The sequence below is a fragment of the Galeopterus variegatus genome, unplaced genomic scaffold (genome assembly GCF_000696425.1).
Source record: "Galeopterus variegatus unplaced genomic scaffold, G_variegatus-3.0.2 Scaffold335, whole genome shotgun sequence".
NCBI lineage: Eukaryota > Metazoa > Chordata > Mammalia > Dermoptera > Cynocephalidae > Galeopterus > Galeopterus variegatus.
Window position 1 is genome coordinate 677,388 of NW_007726446.1, and position 19,152 is coordinate 696,539.

Genomic DNA, 19,152 nt, shown 5'->3' on the forward strand with positions numbered 1-19,152 from the left:
AAGTCAGCAATTGGGTTCTTATATTAGCTTTGTAAATGAATGGCACCTTGCCAGTAATAGTTAAGGAATAAATGCTTGAATTTGTCACTCAGTTGTAATGATTAACTGTCTGCCATGTCGTGTGCTTATTGCTGGGAGGATTGGTGCCCCCTCCCCTAGCCCCAAAAGGAGAAAGTGGTATGGAAATAGAAACAGAGGGAAAACCTCATATGGTAGATAAAGTTAAAGAATGGGTAGAATTTAGGGATCTGGGAGAAATGAGAGAAGTAGCATGTACCTGTATTACATTATCAATGAGATTAATTTACTTTTATTAAAAAGAGGTAGCTGTCAAAATTTATCTTACGATTTTTTATTAAGCTTTGCATTTTTCATTTTTGGTATCTTTGTTTTACAGGTGCAAGAAAACTCCCCAGGATATAGAGCTGGACTGGAGCCTTTCTTTGATTTTATTGTTTCTATTAATGGTTCAAGACTAGTAAGTTCAGTTTTTTTGCAGTTTTGTTCATACTATTTAGTATCCTTTTGAAAATGGAATTTTTCAGATTAGGATGGATATTTATTAATTAGTTAGAAACGTTATATACAGTATGTTGCCGGTTTTATTATTAATTTTTTTTTTTGGCAGCTGGCCATTACAGGTATCAAACCCATGACATTGGTGTTATAAGGCTGCACTCTAACCAGCTGAGCTAACCGGCCAGTCCAGTGCCACTTTTTAGAAATAACCATTTGTTATAAATATTAAAACGTCAAATCTAGAATATTATACCTTACATTCCAGTAATTATCTTAGGGGAGACTTGCATTTTGTTTGTTAAATATTTAATTTTCACAAACAGAAAGAAATAATTAAGATGAAAAAGATCGCTTATTAAAGATGTCAGACTTGGGCCGGCCCGGTGGTGCACTGGAGAGTGCTCCCGCCGTGGGTTCGGATCCCATGTGGAGACCGGTTCCCGCTCACTGGCTGAGCGCGGTGCGGGCGCAACACCGAGGGTTGCGATCCCATTGCCAGTCCCCGGTACGGGCGCGACACCAAGGGTTGTGATCCCGTTACTGGTCAGTAAAAAAGACAAAAAGGAAAAAAAAAAAAAGATGTCAGACTTTTGGAGGTTGTTGACAGATGAATTAGTAAAGATTCATTCTCAAATAACTTGTCAGTTTTCTTGGAGCTAAGGTAAATGATATACAAATAATTTTATTAGAACCAGACAGAAATGTGCTCCGAAAGTATGGAATTAAAACCACTTTTTATAAATTGTTTTCAATTTACTTGTAATAAAGTTGTATAGTAAGGAAATCATATAATCTCCACAAAGAAAATTCTTATGACAATAGTTAATTGGTTGGTTTATTTTTTTATAACAGTCTTAAATTTTTGTTCATAACTTATCCACATCTCTAACATAATGACCTTTATTTATCTATGTAATGAAGTATTAACATTGTTTCTATTTTCTTTTCCTTTTTGCTACTCATAAATAATAAAGTATATATTTAGAAGTAGAGTCTAAAATTAAACTTTAACCCCAGCAAATGTTTTAGATTTTAAAATTAAAGTCATTGCAACTTTGTTAATAATGTGACTTCTTATGGCATATTTTGTCTTTAATCACTGAAGCCCTAAATCCCTCTAAATAATGTTGGGTTGCAAATTCCATAATTCGTAGTCAGCTATTAGAAAAAAGTCAGTTCGAAGGTGTCACTAAAATAAGGATTGGTCTTAATTTCTTGACATTCTTTTACGTGGAAGAACGTTTGAATGTTAATGAAACCTTTGCCTGTTGAATGTTTTATTTATGTTGTTGATTATTATTACTGTCATAGAGCCATAGGATGCTTAAGCTATTAGTTAACATCAAATTTTTATTTACTAAGGAATATGATTTCTGTGTGTTCACAGAATAAAGACAATGACACGCTTAAGGATCTACTGAAAGCAAATGTCGAAAAGCCTGTAAAAATGCTTATCTATAGCAGCAAAACACTGGAGCTGCGAGAGACCTCAGTCACACCAAGTAACATGTGGGGTGGCCAGGGCTTGTTGGGAGTGAGCATTCGTTTCTGCAACTTTGATGGGGCAAATGAAAACGTTTGGCATGTATTGGTAGGTATCAACTGTGAACTGTTACTTGCGGCTTAAGAAGCAATATAGAAGGGTATTTCAACAGTGGCTGTCTCTAGCATGGTGAGATTGTAAGGGTATTGTTATTATTAGGCTGTTTTTAGGTTCTGAAAATCACTCATTGCTTTTTAAATATGGATTAGTTTTTTAAAAGAAACTTGATAGAGGGAAGCAAATACAGAAGACTAAACTACTTCTAATGATTTATCCATTAGAAGAAGATATGTTAAAGCAGATAGCTATGGAAATATTTTAAATATTTATTAAATATGTAATTTTTATGCCTGAAAGCTTTAAATACATATATTCTATAGTTTCTGACATCTGACATTATTTCTAACAAGACAATTAGAAATATAAGGGTTTTAAAAATCATTATAATTTAGAATTGTGAATATAAGACTTTGAAGATTATTTTCTACATATATATATTAATTTGGGGATATGTTTTTGTGTTATCCTAGGAAGTAGAATCAAATTCTCCTGCAGCACTGGCAGGTCTTAGACCTCACAGTGATTATATCATTGGAGCAGATACAGTCATGAACGAGGTAATTAGTGTGTTTATTAATAATGAAAATTATATAATATTTTCTCATGGATATATGAGTTAGGAGGATATTTGTATACAGTCGTCTTTCAGTATCCTTGGGGAATTGGTTCCAGGACCTCCCGCTGATACCCAAATCCATGGATGCTCAAGTCCCTGATATAAAATGGCGCAGTATTTGCATATGACCTATGCACATCCTCCTGTATACTTTAAATCATCTCTAGATTACGTATAATACCTAATACAGTGTAAATGCTATGTAGATAGTTGTTATACTGTATTGTTTACAGAACAGTGACAAGGAAAAAAGTCTGTACATGCATAGATGCAATTTTTTGTTTACTGAATATCTTCCATTCACAGTTGGGTGAATCCACAGATGCAGAACCCAGATTCAGAGGACCAACTGTACTTTGCATTTAGAATTGAAATTTTGGGGCCCAGCCCATGGCGCACTCGGGAGAGTGCGGCGCTGGGAGCGCAGCAGCGCTCCCGCCGCAGGTTCGGATCCTATATAGGGATGACCGGTGTGCTCACAGCGCTCACTGGCGGCCGGTCTCAAAAAGGACAAAAAAAAAAAGAATTGAAATTTTGGTCTATGGTGGTCACATTAGCTCGTGCATCAGAGTTTTAAATGGAACATCTGGGAGGGGTCTTATTAGGTATTGCTGTGAGGAAAAACATATTCCATGTGGCAATGGCACAGATTTTGCGTATAGTATACAGAAATCTCTTACGCACCTCAGGACTAAATCAAATCCTCATTTTGGTCATTGATTTCATTTTCTCTTTCCCTTTTTGCTTTTTAAGCTCAACTATACTAGATCCTTTTCTTGTCCATTAGCTAGTGGAAATATACCTTGTTGAATCAAAATGGAGAGAAAAATAAGGTGCCCAGATATCCAGGTCTTAGAAAATAAAAGCAAAATATGTATAGTTTGGATGTAGAAGAGTTTTACTAAGAATGCTGACTAGCTCTTAATGGATCTGGGCACAAGGCCTTGTACATAGGCCTTGCTTGAATTAATATATTGAATTATATATTGAATTAAACTACTTGCTTGGAGTATCAGTTTTAAGAGAAGATTTCAGGACCCAGAATTTGTAATTTTAAAAGTTTCCCAGGTGATTCTAGCCAGGTTTGAGACCCACTGTTCTAAAGTACCGTAACATAAAAAAATTTCTCTCCTGTGATACTTTTGCAGTCTGAAGATCTATTCAGCCTTATTGAAACACATGAAGCAAAGCCACTGAAACTTTACGTGTACAACACAGACACTGATAACTGTCGAGAAGTGATTATTACACCAAATTCTGCATGGGGTGGAGAAGGCAGGTAAGGTCATTTTTTAGACTAAGTTATGACTGCTTAAACTTACCAGTCAGATGTGTTGTAAACATTGATTATTTTCAAATAAGTTATTGTTTTATTATAAGACTCTTCTTGAAAAAAGGAAAGAGCTGAGCTAGAATATTGAAACCAGTAATTCATTTTTTTTTAAAGTATATGTGTAGGGGGCCGGCCCGGTGGCGCACTGGATAGTGCGCCGCTTGGGAAGCGCGGCGGCGCTCCCGTCCGCGGGTTCGGATCCCATATATAGACCGGTTCCCGCTCACTGGCTGAGCGAGGCGCGGGAGCAACACCGAGGCTTGCGATCCCGTTGCCGGTCCCCGGTCCGGTACGGGGGCAACACTGAGGGTTGCGATCCGTTGCCAGACACGGAAAAAGACAAAAGACAAAAAAATAAAAAAAAATAAAAATAAAGTATATGTGTAGGGAACATGGTATATATACTGTAGTCTTTTCCCGTTGCCGGTCCCCGGTCCGGTACGGGGGCAACACTGAGGGTTGCGATCCGTTGCCAGACACGGAAAAAGACAAAAGACAAAAAAATAAAAAAAAATAAAAATAAAGTATATGTGTAGGGAACATGGTATATATACTGTAGTCTTTTCCCGTTGCCGGTCCCCGGTCCGGTACGGGGGCAACACTGAGGGTTGCGATCCGTTGCCAGACACGGAAAAAGACAAAAGACAAAAAAATAAAAAAAAATAAAAATAAAGTATATGTGTAGGGAACATGGTATATATACTGTAGTCTTTTTCTTTACTGATCTAAGAGCTAACAATATTTTTATCTTTGAGGAATTATGGAGCATAATCCATGATTATAGAAAAAGCTAGGGTTTGAAAACTTTCCAAATGTTTTGTAAAAGTTCTAGCATTTGGGAAAAGGATTTCTCAGTTGCTGCAGGTGGGGAAAGCTTCCATTTGCTCACAGTATCTTTACCTACACTACCTGAGATTGTTCAGCTGAATGTGTGTCACCACCAGAATTCTAACTTGTTGCAGTCTGAGAAAAATAAGATAGAGGTATCACCTAAGAATCTGTCCTGTCTGGGGCAGTACTTGATCTAGTTATCATTGTCTATTTTCCAGGTTTATAAACACCCAGAAATATGATCTTCTCAAGGCTTTCAAAATTTATTCATTTCAGAGGGACTACCTTATCTAACCTGAATTTGTAAAGAAGCTTCTGTATATTCATTTGAATGGCAAATTTTCAGTTTACAATAGAAAAATACCCTCTCTCCAGTTAGAAGAATACTCAGGTCAGATTAGCATACAAGTGTGCTTGGTGAGCATGGAGTCAAAGTGCAAGGAAGGGATTCTGTGGATGGTGAAGTTCAGCAGTGCAAGGACATTGCTGTTTATTTCATTTTAAATTATATTGTCTAAATACTGCCAATTCTCCAATTCTTGGAGCCCTTCTTTTCTAGACTCATGGCAATTCCTTTTCTTTGGAGGGCAGTTTTCATTTTGGTCAGGCCCACACAGACCATTTTCCTGAGTCTGCCTCTGACCATGCATTTGGCATATCTATGCCTGTTTCCATTTCTTCCTCAGAGGCTGACCACGTTTCATTCATTACATCATATTTCTCTTCCTATCATTATTAGGCTGTCTTTAAGTTTGCAGAGGGTCAGGCTATTGCCTCAAGTGCCTTTTCTACCACCACTTAGTTATTTAGTTATGTTGATTAATAAGCACCTTATTTTAAAATGCAGCTACATCTAAAAGGCTATCATTAATTAGTATAAATTATTTAGTCTTACTTTCTTCTTCTAAGTCTGAGATCTAGTCCAGTGAGAATTGCAGTTTTGATGGGGAAGGAAGAAGGAATGAGTAAGATGAAGCGTCTTTGTGCAAATCAGATTTAGGTAAGGAAGAGCTACAGATGGCCACTGCCACAGCTCTCCCAGTTTTTCGTGGTGGTGCTGGTACCCATGGAGATAATAGCTGCCCTGGCAGGGTAGCTATGTATGCCCTCCTCGGAAAGTGTCAAGTAGTTTGGTAAATAAAAGAGATCATGATGGAAACATAGGTTGAAACCTGATTGTAGAGGTTCTTAAATACCATAGTCAGCCTGCCTGTCATGTGGGAGACCAGGGTTCAATTTCCTAATGGGGAACCATTAAAAAAAAACAAAAACATAGTCAGGAATTCAGATATACTTTGAGCAGTGGGACTATGAGATTGTATCAGTAGAGGTTCATTGGTTCATACAGTAGAAACCAGCTGTCACTGTCAAAAGCAGAAATGAATTTATTGATATGGATTAGCTCATTTACTCAAAGAGACAGCTAATGAACCAGGCACGGAAAGGGCAGGACTCAGAACACCTTACCTTCATCAGCATTCTACTGAAGGGATAAAGCCATTTTTGGTTTCTCTTTGACTCCCAAGATTTGCAGCCCTGGGTGAGAGGTAGATTTGCCTGGTTTTGGTCATGGGCAGCTCCCTTGGTTTTGGCAGTATAGGCATCCTGATTGACAGCACACAACATCATCCTGCCAGCACTGCACACAACAGCAGCGAAGTAATTCCCCAAAGGGAGGAAGGAGAAAGGGATGTTGGGAGGCCAGCAGACTGTGGAAAGAAGCAGTGTGATCACATCTTATTAGAAAGATGTCTCTGGTGGCAGTGAGAGGATGAATTAGAAGGAATGTAGATTAAATATACACAACTGATTTGCGTCAGGTTCTGAACTAAAACTATGGGATGTGTAAATGATATCACCATAAAAAAGGGCTTAGAGCTCTTCAGTGGAAAGGCTGTCTGTCATTCAGGCAGTAGACAAGTTCTGTACCCCTAAGAACCTTAACATTTTTATTGGAGGGAGACAGAGACAATAAAGAAATATCCACTGTGTTGGATGATGATAAATGTTTGAAGAAAAACAAAGGAGTAAGGTAGTGTCCATGGTGGTGGAAGGGTGGTAGTCAAGGGAGACCTCTGATTAGATGACATTATTTAAAAGAATGGAAATATGTTTGTTTTTATATTTCAAAACCTCAAAAAAGGTAAGCTGTGATTGATAACAATAACTTTAAGAAAAAATGTTTTTATAGCCTAGGATGTGGCATTGGATATGGTTACTTGCATCGAATACCTACACGCCCATTTGAAGAAGGAAAGAAAATTTCTCTTCCAGGACAAATGACTGGTACACCTATTACTCCTCTTAAAGATGGATTTACAGAGGTAAGATAACTTTACTACCTGATTATATCATAAACTTCCCACCGAAACAAGTGTGTCTATGTATACAGTGATAGCACTAATTGAGATAGGGAAGATGATGAGTTAAGAATTGATCGTGTTGAATTTGAGATTCCTGTATGATATCCAGATGGAGGTTAGATAAGAGTTTGGATTTTAGGACAGAGGATAGGGCTAGAGATGCAGATTTGGGAATCATCCACAAAGAGAGGATAATTTAACTCAATGGGTTTGAAAAAAAATTGTCAAGGGATTGGGCCTGGGTGGGCCAGAGAACTGAGATCAGAATCTATCATGTTATTAAGACTTCCAGCTGATTTCTTTCGTCAGTGATGAAAGTTTAAAAAAAAAAAAAAAAATGGCTGAGAATTTAGAGAAGAGGAAAGCTGTGGTGTTCTAAAGGTTGAGTAAAATGATTTCTGGGTGGTTAGAGAGAGTAGAACCTAGTGAGGAAGTAGCTAGACCAGTATGTGTAACTGGGGGTAGAAGCCCTGTGTCCAGGGACTGGCAAATGACAGGAGGGAGAGATGTTTACAGTGTGTGGTCCCTGGATGTTTCAGGATTAGGAACGAGTGTCTGAAGGCAGAAGTACCAAATGAAACTATTGACAGCTGTGATCCAAATATATATCTGTAATGCAGGTGAGAGGCAATATTTATGTTTTCTTTTAAATTAACTTTTTTTTTTTTTTTTTCTTTTTCTGGAAGGTCCAGCTGTCCTCAGTTAATCCCCCGTCTTTGTCACCACCAGGAACTACAGGAATTGAACAGGGTCTGTCTGGACTTTCCATTAGCCCTACTCCACCAGCTGTCAGTAATGTTCTCACTACAGGTGTGCAGAAAAATATATTATGTTTTCAATCTACTTTGTTTTACATGCTGTTCTTGTGTAGAATTTAGAAATTAATGCCAGTGTGCCTTAAAAACTGTAAATGTGCTGTGTGTGGACAGGTCCTGTGAAAGCTAGTACTAAATCACCACTCATGCACACAAAGGGCCAACACTAAAACCTCTGCTTTGCAAGTTTTAGACACTGGGCTTCTCTTAGATTACACAACTTGCAGAGTCAGCACTCTTCCTTTAAATTCTACTTAATTGCTTTATTTACTTAATAAATGTTTGCATAGTTCCTAGGTCATAGGCACTGGAGATGCAAAAGTGAACAGGATACCATTCCTTTCTTAGGGACTCAGTCTTGCTTAGGGTCATGTGCCTGTCTCCTTCCTCTTCTGTTTTCTTGTTCAGCCTAATACAGTCCTTTTTATTTGTTCTAGTTTTATAAACAGCTTTATTGATATATAATTCACATACTGTTCACCCATTTAAAGTATACAGTTCAATGGGTTTTTGTATATCTGCAGAATTGTGTAACCAACACCTCAATCCATTTTAGAATACTTCATTACCCCAAAATAAATCCTGTACCCATTATTAGTCACTTTCTATTTTTCCTCAGCCCTCCAGGCCTAGGCAACTACTAATCTACTTTCTGTCTATGGGTTTTCCTAACCTGGACATTTCATATAATATGTGTGGTCTTTTGTTCTTTTGGCTTCTTTTATTTAGCATAATGTTTTCAAGGCTTATCCATGTCGTAGCATATATTAATACTTCATTTCTTTTTATTGCTAAATAATGTTCCATCATATGGATATACAGTATTTTGTTTATCCATTCATCAGTTGAGGGACATTTAGGTTGTTTCCACTTTTGAGCTCTTACAAATAATGCTACTATGCACATTTGTATACCAATTTTTGTGTGGACATATGTTTTCATCTCTCTTGGTTATATATCTAAGAGTGGAATTACTGGGCCATGATACAGTCCTTAAAACTTAGTGTGTTGGTGTAATTTATTTTACCCTTTCCTTTTCCTAATCTCCTGTTTTTGGTTTTTATTCTTCATAATACCTAGAGTATATTATTTATTCAATAAATGTTGGGTAAGTAAATGAAATACTGCATGGTTTAGTTATATTTCATTTTAATACCTTTTATTCTTGAGGTTTTTTAAATATTTGTATTCATAATTTGCTTATAACCACTTTGTTCTGGAATGAACTTAAAACAGCCCACCAAGATGTATTAGTAAGGTTAATAGTATGGTGTCTGGAATTGGTCCCCTAGGTTCAAATCCCAACTCTTTCCAAAGTCTTGGTTTCTTTCCCAAATATGTGGTTTTTCTAGATGAAATTTAAAATTTCAAACATACACAAAAATGATGTTATAGTGTAATGAGCCCTTATCACCCAGTTTCACAAGGTATCAATATGGTAACATACTCTCCCACCCCCTCTTTGCTGATATTTTTTCCAGCTTTATTGAGGTATAATTTGGCATACCATAAAATTAACTCACTGTAAATATACAACTCAGTGATTCTTAGTAAACTTATAGAGTTGTGCAGGCATAACCACAATCCAGTTTTAGAACATTTCTTAGATGAAATTAAATATTAATGTCATCAGTATCTAATCATAGACACGTTGGAAGGGATCCTAGAGTTTTATTACATTCAAGCAGTGTGTGAGTCCTTTTTATGATATTGTGATTTTTTTTCTTTTACCCCATCAGATAGTCCTCCAGTTTATTCCTGAATGGACTTAGTAAAGATGGGTTGGGTACTTCCCAAGGCAATAGTCCTTTCTGGGTCTGAATAACTCTTACCTGCTTTTGAGTTGAGTGTTCTGATACTATATCTCTTCTGATTTTAGGAGACAGCTGACATCTACAAGTTCCACTTTCTCTTTGACATTTAAAATGTTTTCTTATTACACTGTAGTTATACTTGTATTGCCTTATAAGCATATGCACTGAGATCTCTGGCTTAGCAGAGAAGTGGCCTCTTGAATATTAAAAACAGTAACAAAAATAGAGCAAAAATTGTTGAAAAGAGACTGAAAGAAGTAGGCATTTTCACTTTTAAGTAAATCAATTTTAAAAGGCTAAAATGTTCTAGCATCATGACATATGAAAAACAACTTTTCATTAGACATTTATTTTTCCATCTTCACTTTTTTTTTTTTTTTTTTTTTTCCTTTTTCTGTGTCCGGCAACGGATCACAACCCTCAGTGTTGCCCCCGTACCGGACCGGGACCGGCAACGGGATCGCAACCCTCGGCGCTGTGCCCGCACCTCGCTCAGCCAGTGAGCGAGAACTGGTCTGTATGTGGGATCTGAACCCTCAGCGGGAACGCCGCCGCACTTCCCAAGCGGCGCACTATAGCAGTGCGCCACCGGGCCTGCCCTCCATCTTCACTTTTAATTATATTGCTTACAAAGTAGCCCCAACAGTAACTGTAGAGATATAAAAGTATAAATTTTTTTTCAAACTTCTTGTGGATTTGAAAATTTGGGGATTATGAAATTTTTTAGAAAAGGAATATATCATTTTGAAATGGCATTGGTCACCCCTCACACTCCCTATTCCCCTTCCCTGCTTGATTTTTCTGTAGAGAACGTATCATCATTTTCATGCTTTGTGTTTTAGTTGTTTAATACCTTTCTCCCTTCCTTCCTTCCTTTTCCTGTCCCTCATTAGAGTGTAAATTTCCTGTGGAGCCCTTGCCAGTGCTTAAGCTAGGGCCTTTTTTTTTTTTTTTTTTTTTAACTTTTGCATGTCTTCGATCTCTGCAGAAAAGTAGATACATGAATAAATAAATAAAAGACTGAAAATGGTTGGTTCATACTTTTAGGCACAATTCATTCCTGCTACCATTTTTAAGCAGATCTCCGTGAGACAAAATCTAGAATCCGTGTGCACTATTACAATTGTTTTGATATCAGCAAAACCTCCCCCTCAAGGAGGTGGTAAATGTTAATAGGTAGGTCTTTACTAGGTGGTATCCCAAGGGTTGCTTGTATCTGAAGAATATAGCCTCTTTAAGTTAACATCAGGAAAAAATGGAATGTGTTAGACTTCAACAGGGTGTCACGGAACCTAAGGTCAAAAGGAAATGGAGTTTCATAAAGCCAAATCATCCATTCTGTCTCCAGAGATTCGTGTGCTCTTTTGTTTCTTTCAGGCCATCTGTGTCATTCAGCTACTTCACAGACCAGCATTCACTGTTTCACAGGGGACATGGCCCTCCAGCAATGCCAGGTTTATATGGCATCTTAGTTCAGGCGCCCATTTGAGATTGACCAGAGTCCCTTTTTCAAATTTCTAAGACAGTTTTCTAATCCAGCTGTGCTTAGGTGAGGTATAAACCTCTTGCCCAGTGAGCTTAGCCAGGGTTGGGGTTGCATAGCCTCCCACCCCCTTTGGCCCAGCCTTTGTTAAGATCCATGGGCAGAGTAGGTGGGTTGGCTCTGAAGGTGGTATAAAGTCAGTGATGCAGCCAGAGATTGGGACTGAATGGAGACCTGACCGTGGTGGGGGCAGGGAGCTGAAGATTGTCCTAATATAGTCTGTTCTTTATTGACTGAACTTGTTAGAAATTTTTTTTTAATTGTGCTTTTATTTTAGGTGTACCAACAGTACCGTTATTGCCACCACAAATAAACCAGTCCCTCACTCCTGTGCCACCAATGAACCCAACTACTACATTACCAAGTAAGCAGCAGGAGACTAGAGATGATATTGGTAATGATAATAGCATTACCAGTATTTCCATCTCAAAAAATAGTGAAAAAGTCTTATGCCTATTTGGTGACTTTTTGTCTTTAATCTCATTTTATCAGTTTAGTAACTTTGTGATAAATGAAAGTAAGTGGCAACTCTCCTTAGTAGACAAAGAAACAGATGTTAGTTACCAGCTAGTTAGCTGCCAAGCCTAGGGTTCCTTACCCCCAGCCAACTACCACCTGTTCCCAGTCCCACAGGGCAGCGTGAGCCCGGAATAAGGAATTCATAGAAGTCCATTCTTCCACACCTCCCTAGTTAGTACTTTCTGAGAGTTCACATAAACAGGCACTATGTCCTGGAAGAGAACACTCCTTATTTGGGTCTTCAGTAGCTCTAACATTAAATTAAATTTCCATGTATTTTTCTTAGTATTCCCAGTGAAGACCACATCCCTTTTTCCAGCTGCTAACAATTGAATATTAATTCAGTGATCAAACATACTTTCATTGTGAGGGCCTTTAATTATATGGCTAAAGATGTCATTATGCAGGCATATTAAGCCATGAACCAAATGTGTACACACACACCCAGGACAGTGAAGCAAGTGTGGTAAAATATTAACGTGGGGAATTTGGGTGAAAGGTATATGAGGGGATTCTTTTTACTACTTTTGCAAATATAAGACTGAAATTACTTCAGGATTAAAAAGAAAGCTGGAGACTGTAAACCTCGACCAGCATAGAAAAATTCAGTTCCATTTACTGCCATATTTGCTGAAATAAATCAGCCTATTCTCCAAGGCACTTAGGCTATCGTCATTTTTGTTCCAGAGTTTTACTAGTATTAGTTATTTGTTTTAACCTTTACCCATTTTGCCATCTAATCTTTAGATATAGAAGTATATTTCAGCTAAGTGAGATTTTGTTGTTAATGTTATTATAATACAAAACTGCCATACATTAAGTGGCCTTCTGGTATTCTCACTTTGAAGTGGATAGTATTTCTTTCAATACACAAGGATTTATTTTTTGCCCAGGTGATGTGATTTACCTTTCATTCTCTTCTGCCTTCTGTTTAGGTCTGATGCCTTTACCAGCAGGACTCCCCAACCTCCCCAACCTCCCCAACCTCAACCTCCCCACACCGCACATCATGCCAGGTGTGGGCTTACCAGAGCTCGTGAACCCAGGTATGTTGCCAATCTTGCCCTCCTAGGACGCTCTCTAATAAAAACCTCTATTCAGGAAAGCCAATCTTCTATTTCAGCTTTTTCTAGAAAGGGCAAGTCAGTTTAACAAATTTCAGCTACTTTAATAATCTTTTTTATTTAAAAAGCTTTAAAAAAATAAGAGGAAAGAATATCTTTGTGATCTTCCTCTGCCTGGCCGCCTCTCCTCCCCTTCTCTCCCTGAACCCTGACAGCTCAAGTACCAGAAAGGCCCATTGTAGAAATAAAGAGCAGTGGCATGGCATTGCCGCACTGAATTTGATGAAGGGTGTGCAGCTCGCCCAGTGAAGGTGAATGCATTCCCCATTATTCTTTTCATATTTGGGGGCAGCTGCCATAGGGGTGCATAATAGTGTCTGTTTAGCCCAGGCCAGAAATGTAGGCTGTACAACTCTCACACCTCAGTCGGCTGGGTTTGATATTTGATGAATATTCTCCATTATTAACAAATGTTTTTATAGTAAAAACTAAGATTTTAGCTGTAGGTAATTAAGATAGCAGATATTCCAAGTGTCAGCACTCAGATTTTATGCCCTGATGGAAATGAAGCAGAAGTGTCTCACAAGTTTGCTTTCCAGTTAATGATTACCCAGCTTACCTTAAACTTTGGGATGGCTGACTTTTAATTGAATACCTCAGTAGTTTGACCAATCAGTGATGCCAGTGAGTGATCTTACTACACCATGGTGCACATTGTCATGGTTGCATTTCTATCTAGATTATAACTGTCCCTCTCGTGACACTCACCATCTGTATATATTCATTAATCCACTTTGTTATTAGCACAAGGGTTTAAAAAACAAGGTAGGGAATACTAGTAAACTCAAACTACCATTTACTGTCTTAGCGCTCCCTCCATCTTTTTTTGTGTGTGTGCGCCCTGTGTTCTTGATCCTCCTCTGCCCTTTCCCCAATTTGACAGGCTCTAAGAGCAACCAGCCCAGTGGTTGTCCAGAACCTGTGTATTTACACCCTGCCTTTCCTTTGTCTCTTGAAGTAATACTCCTTTCCATCATTCTGCATTCAAAAATCATAAATAAACCCACTAAGTATAATATAAATAGGTGTCAATCACCGGGCTTACCCAGAGGCTGGGCATCTACAGTGAGGTTAATGGAGGGGGCTAAAATCCAAGCCCTTCCCTTGCACAGCCTACACAGGAGGGTTGGCCCCTAAATTTCTTTTAACTGGTGTCCACCAAGAAGGCAGCTTTAACTCCTGTGTGACATCCAGTGCAGCTGCATTGCCTGCTGTGTGTCCCGACAAGGAGGATCCTTCCCTGAGCTGGTTTCCCTCCATGCCAGGTCAAGTCACATGGCACCTAGACAGCTGGAACTTTCCTCCTGGCCAGCTGCTATTGCAGGCAGTGTTTCACTCTGTCATGGCCTCCAGCAGGAGTGCAGATAAGCAAAGGTTGTGATTTGTGTTTTCTCCTCAGCTGTAATTTCCTAATGCAGTGCAAATAACAATAGTCATTTGACTATGCCTACTGCTCTTATAGCGCGGGGAGGATATATGATCTATGCCATTTCTGTCCTAGGTTTTCCACCTCTTCCTTCCTTGCCTCCCCGAAACCTACCTGGCATCGCACCTCTCCCCGTGCCATCCGAGTTCCTCCCATCATTCCCTTTGGTTCCAGAGGGCTCTTCTGCGGCAAGCTCAGGGGAGTTGCTGTCTTCCCTCCCACCCACCAGCCACCCACCTTCCGACACTGTCACGACTACTGCAAAGGCAGATGCTGCCTCCTCACTCACTGTGGATGTGACACCCCCCACTTCGAAGGCCCCCACAACTGTTGAGGACAGAGTCAGCGACTCCGCCCCAGCCAGCGAGAAGCCAGTTTCTGAAGCTACGGATGCAAATGCTTCTGAGTCACCTTAACTTTGAACCGTTCTTTGGAATTGGCGTGGTGTATTTACTTAACCATGGGAGAGTGTCTGGAAATGCAAACTATCATTAATTTCATACTAGTTTGTACTGTATCTGTAGGCGTCGTGTAAATAATTCTAAGGGGAAAACTAAGCAAGAGGACGTGGGCTGCCAAGTTGGTGTGGGGCTCACGGGCCAGGGAGGGGAATGTCAGAAAGTGCTTGTATTTTGAACAACCAAAAATAATTGTAAGGGTGGCTTGTTGCCAGGCTTCCACTGCCATTGTTGGGGGTGTACATCTTTGGGAAATGTGGTGGCAGGGTCTCCACTTGGTTCCTTGTCCCCTTGCTGCTCCTTCTGTAAGAAAATGGAATATTTTATGCCTAGTCTTCACACACAACATTTCTTGTACTTTGTAAATTGTTTGCGAGAATGCAGACCACCTCACTAAACTGTAGGAGGAAAAGATATTTTACTTTTGGTCTCCATGAATCGCATCTCTAGTAAGGTTTACACGAAAATTCTAACTGAAAGTGTTTGTTAAAGTTACACAACGTGCACTATTAATTGAACATCTTTTTATTCAGCCTATACTCAGATCCTTGTTTTGAGCTCTCAGAATTACTCAGACAACATTTTGTAACTGCTGTTGTTGCTTTATACGTCTACCATAAAACGGCATTTAAAAAGAAATAAAGGAGGTGTTGCACAGTTTTAAACCAGTAGGTGGCACTCTGTGGCTACTTATAATATTATAGCTATCCTGGGAAAGCATAGATATGGCAATAAATTACAATAGCTTTACTTTTCTTCTTGTGTTACATTTAAATTACAGTTCTTAATTGCCGTGTGTGCACTTGTTACTCTCCAGTATGTCACATATCTTTAAAGTCATTTTTCATGTCTTATGTTTGCTTTCTAAGTTTTCTAAGAAGTGGTAAGTTAACTGGAGTTGATATATTGAATGAAATTAAAAGCATAGTATATCCCTGTTTTTGACATGAGATGAAAAAGGTACATCTGTTATGTTATTGACCTGGTACTAGCATGAAGACATCCCCTGCAGTGATGGACGTTGCTGAGGCGGCAATGTGGCTTACCTCTGACTGCTCAACTGGAAATTGGTCATCAGTGCCAACCTGGCGCCTATAAGAGCTTTTATGCTATATCCATTCCTGGAGCCAGGTTATGCTTAAAGCTGAATGATTAAAGAAGCCTCCAGCTCTAATCACAGCTGCTTCTGTTTGCACTGAAATATTTCTAGACTATTTCTTTCAGTTAACAATCATATTTTTTAAAAAGGAGCTTATAACAGGAAAAATACTCGAACGTTTAAATGTTATAAATTTTGACTTTCTAGGATAGGAAAATTTGAGAAAGTTATTACTTTCTAAAAGATGCTCAAATTGAAAAACAACAAATCTTAAGGAGATTCCCTAGTAGAAAGCAAATGAGTAATTTTTAAGCTTTACAAAATGATTTCTTTTAAATAGCAGTTCCTCCAATGCAGTGGTTCTTAATTCCTTTGCAGTTACAGTTCTCATTTGAGAGTGGTGACAGTCCTGGACTGTCTTCTCAAGAAAGTGCCCATAAGCATGTATGAAACACTAAGCTCTGGGGAGAGAGAGGAGGATTCTTAATACCCACTTGGAAGATGAACCCAGACTTGGCCGAGATTGGCTCATTGCATCTTCTCTGAGGTGGAAAACACTTCAGTGTGCTCTGCTTTCTTAAGGAAAACCAGTTTCAGTCTTTATAGGCAGTTGTAGATCCTTTGCCAGTTTCTAGAAACGTAGATGTGAAAATCAGTGTCCCTGATAGGAGGCCCCTCCCTGTGGCTTTGTAGGGGAAACAGACCAGGGAGTCAGTCCTTAGGGCATCCCGGGATAAGTGCTCTAGTCATGGAGATGGAGCTCCACAGCCAGCTTGTGAGATGAGCCCAGAGAGTCAGTGTCATTCAGTGTGCCCAGGTTCACACAAGAAAGGCACAAGGCAGTAGTTTGGACTAGGTTCAGTTATCACAAAAATTCTCACAGTAATAATGGCTTAAACAAAAAAAGTTTCTCATGTTCAGATGGAGTGGGTCTGAGGCAGGCCTGGCCTGCAGTGTCAAAGGCCTCAGCTTTACCCAGTTCTACTGGGTGTGGTTTCCATTCCCAAGGTCATCACATGGTTTCAGATGGCAGCTAGAGCCCCAGCCATTCCAACCTCATTCAGCCAAAAGAAGAGAAGGGCATCCCCCACACTTCCTTTGGGGACACTTCAGGGAAGTTTCACACAGCGCTCTGTTTACATCCTTCTGACCAGCGTGAAGTCCCATGGCCATGTCTAGCTGAAGGGGGCTGGAAAATGGAGTCTTAATTGCAGGTCGCCATGTGCTCAACTAAATCCCTGGGGGTGTCTCAGCAGAGGAAGGAGAGTTGCCAGTGAGGGACAATGAGCAGCCACTCTGGAGCCCTTGGGTGGGCACACATGTGGCCCCACCGTTTACCTAAGATTTGAGAGAACCAAAAGAGGCACTTCAGGTGAGGGGTATTAGGCAGAGGGACAGAAGGTTTCTGAGACATGACATTTGCCATGAAGAGTTATTCAGATAGAGACCATGCAAAGTTAGGAAGTCTTCAGTGTTAGCACACAGGGGCTGGACCCCGATGGGCCCTGTGTGCTGGACCAGGAGTTTGAGCTTTGGCTTAAACACAGGAGTCATGAAGGATTCCCTGGGGAGAAGCCCAGCCTAGCAGTGTGAGCTGGAGGAAAGCAGCAGGAGGGACAAGCTTGGGAGAGATGGAGAAATAGACCCGCTGTCCCCCAAAGCCCATTTTGGTAGCTGAGATTCTACTTTGAGTCTGTGATGATAACTTTACCTTTTCCTCTTTCATTTTTGTTCCTGATTCATGTTTAGTTCATTACTAAACACACTTACTTTGGGAACAGCTCATTTCCTAAAAATTCTGGAGACCTAGAAATAGCCTGTGGCCTCTTCCTTATCTGTAAGGCACCAATAAAGCTCAAAGGTGGCCCTGCCTTGGATGTCCGAGCATTGCTGTTTATCACTACAGTGGGGATGTGAGTCCACACACTGCTGGAGCTGCTGTGGTGACACGGAAGACCTGCTCCCACCTTTAAGGAACATAAGGTTTAGGTAGAAAAAAAAGGCAACATTATGACAGTTCATGCAAACTACAGCAAATGAAGATTCTCAGAATGGAGACAAGGGGTGTAGAGGCTGGTGTAGGGAACATTCTCTGGCAGCTGAAGAAGGATTAGCAGGGCCTACATTTCAGCAGGTGGAAAAGAGGTTAAAAATTCAAGGGACGGGTTCTAGTGGGAGCTCACAGTAGAAAAGCCCTACATGTTATAGCCTCCAACGGTAACAGGTACATTTATTTTATTAGAAAATAAAGTGTATCTTAGTTCAACGATTCCTTTGCCAAAGGTCTTTTCTTGCAGAGAGTGGTCCCTTTTTTTTAATAGCAGTTATCTTTTAAGAAAGGCTAGGTCTCCCTGTCTAGCCTGAAGATGAAAGCCTTCACCTTTAATTATATGATCACCCAGCATGAGTTGCAACCCTGTCTTGCAGATTAGAGTCACCTCAATTAGAATACAGATTCCTGGGCTGTTGGAGTTTTTAAAAATTTCCCCAGGGAAGGGGATGAGAGCCACCACACTGAACACTGACATTTCTTTCTCCTGGGAAGTCAAGTGGGTCCATAACCAGGAGAGGTGATAAGGCCACATAGGGGGGTCAACATGGACCTGGCAGGTTAGTTCAGTTGGTTAGAGCACAGCCTTGTAACACCAAGGTCATGGGTTCAGATCCCTGTACCAGCCAGCCACCAAAAAGAGGTTATTGTCCAGCGAGACACTGAGTGTTTACTTTGACCACTTAGTAAAGTGCACAGGGTAGAGGAGGTATCCTTTCACCGCTGATATTTTTTGCATTAGATCTAGGAAGAATAATTTTCATCATGGCTAACTGATGTGTTCCTTTATGGGTCTCTTGAATATAAAGCCAATGGATTCAATAGAAGAATGAGGAATTAACACCAAAGCCAGTTACTGGAGCAGTAGAACAACAGGTCAGTGGCACTTCCAGTCAAGATGGTGGAATAGATGGTCCCGAGCATCGCTCTCTCCCACAAATCAACCAATTTACAACTTGGGCAGCTAGAGCTCAGGGGAAGAGGAGGAGATACCTACAGATGCATAAAGGTGGGAGAAACCACGATGAGAAAGAAAGAA

General features: G+C 39.8%; 1 protein-coding gene across 1 annotated transcript; it reads left to right on the forward strand.

Annotated features, from left to right (window-relative positions):
• The first annotated feature begins 378 nt into the window (after positions 1-378).
• On the forward strand, positions 379-16,138 carry GORASP2 (golgi reassembly stacking protein 2, 55kDa). The gene is made up of 9 exons (XM_008567653.1): positions 379-478; positions 1,907-2,110; positions 2,593-2,679; positions 3,887-4,017; positions 7,094-7,226; positions 7,952-8,075; positions 11,715-11,801; positions 12,892-13,002; positions 14,582-16,138. Exons 2-9 carry the CDS (start codon positions 1,967-1,969, stop codon positions 14,920-14,922), a joined length of 1,158 nt encoding a protein of 385 aa, XP_008565875.1. The 5' UTR covers positions 379-478; positions 1,907-1,966; the 3' UTR covers positions 14,923-16,138.
• Positions 16,139-19,152: the final 3,014 nt, after the last annotated feature.

Bases quoted from the DNA above. Each gene is read 5' to 3' on its own strand.
- GORASP2 (XM_008567653.1), top strand. From the start codon at position 1,967: ATGCTTATCTATAGCAGCAAAACACTGGAGCTGCGAGAGACCTCAGTC. The intron at 4,018-7,093 runs GTAAGGTCATTT...ATGTTTTTATAG, and splicing joins GCATGGGGTGGAGAAGGCAG to CCTAGGATGTGGCATTGGAT. The intron at 8,076-11,714 runs GTGTGCAGAAAA...CTTTTATTTTAG, and splicing joins CAGTAATGTTCTCACTACAG to GTGTACCAACAGTACCGTTA.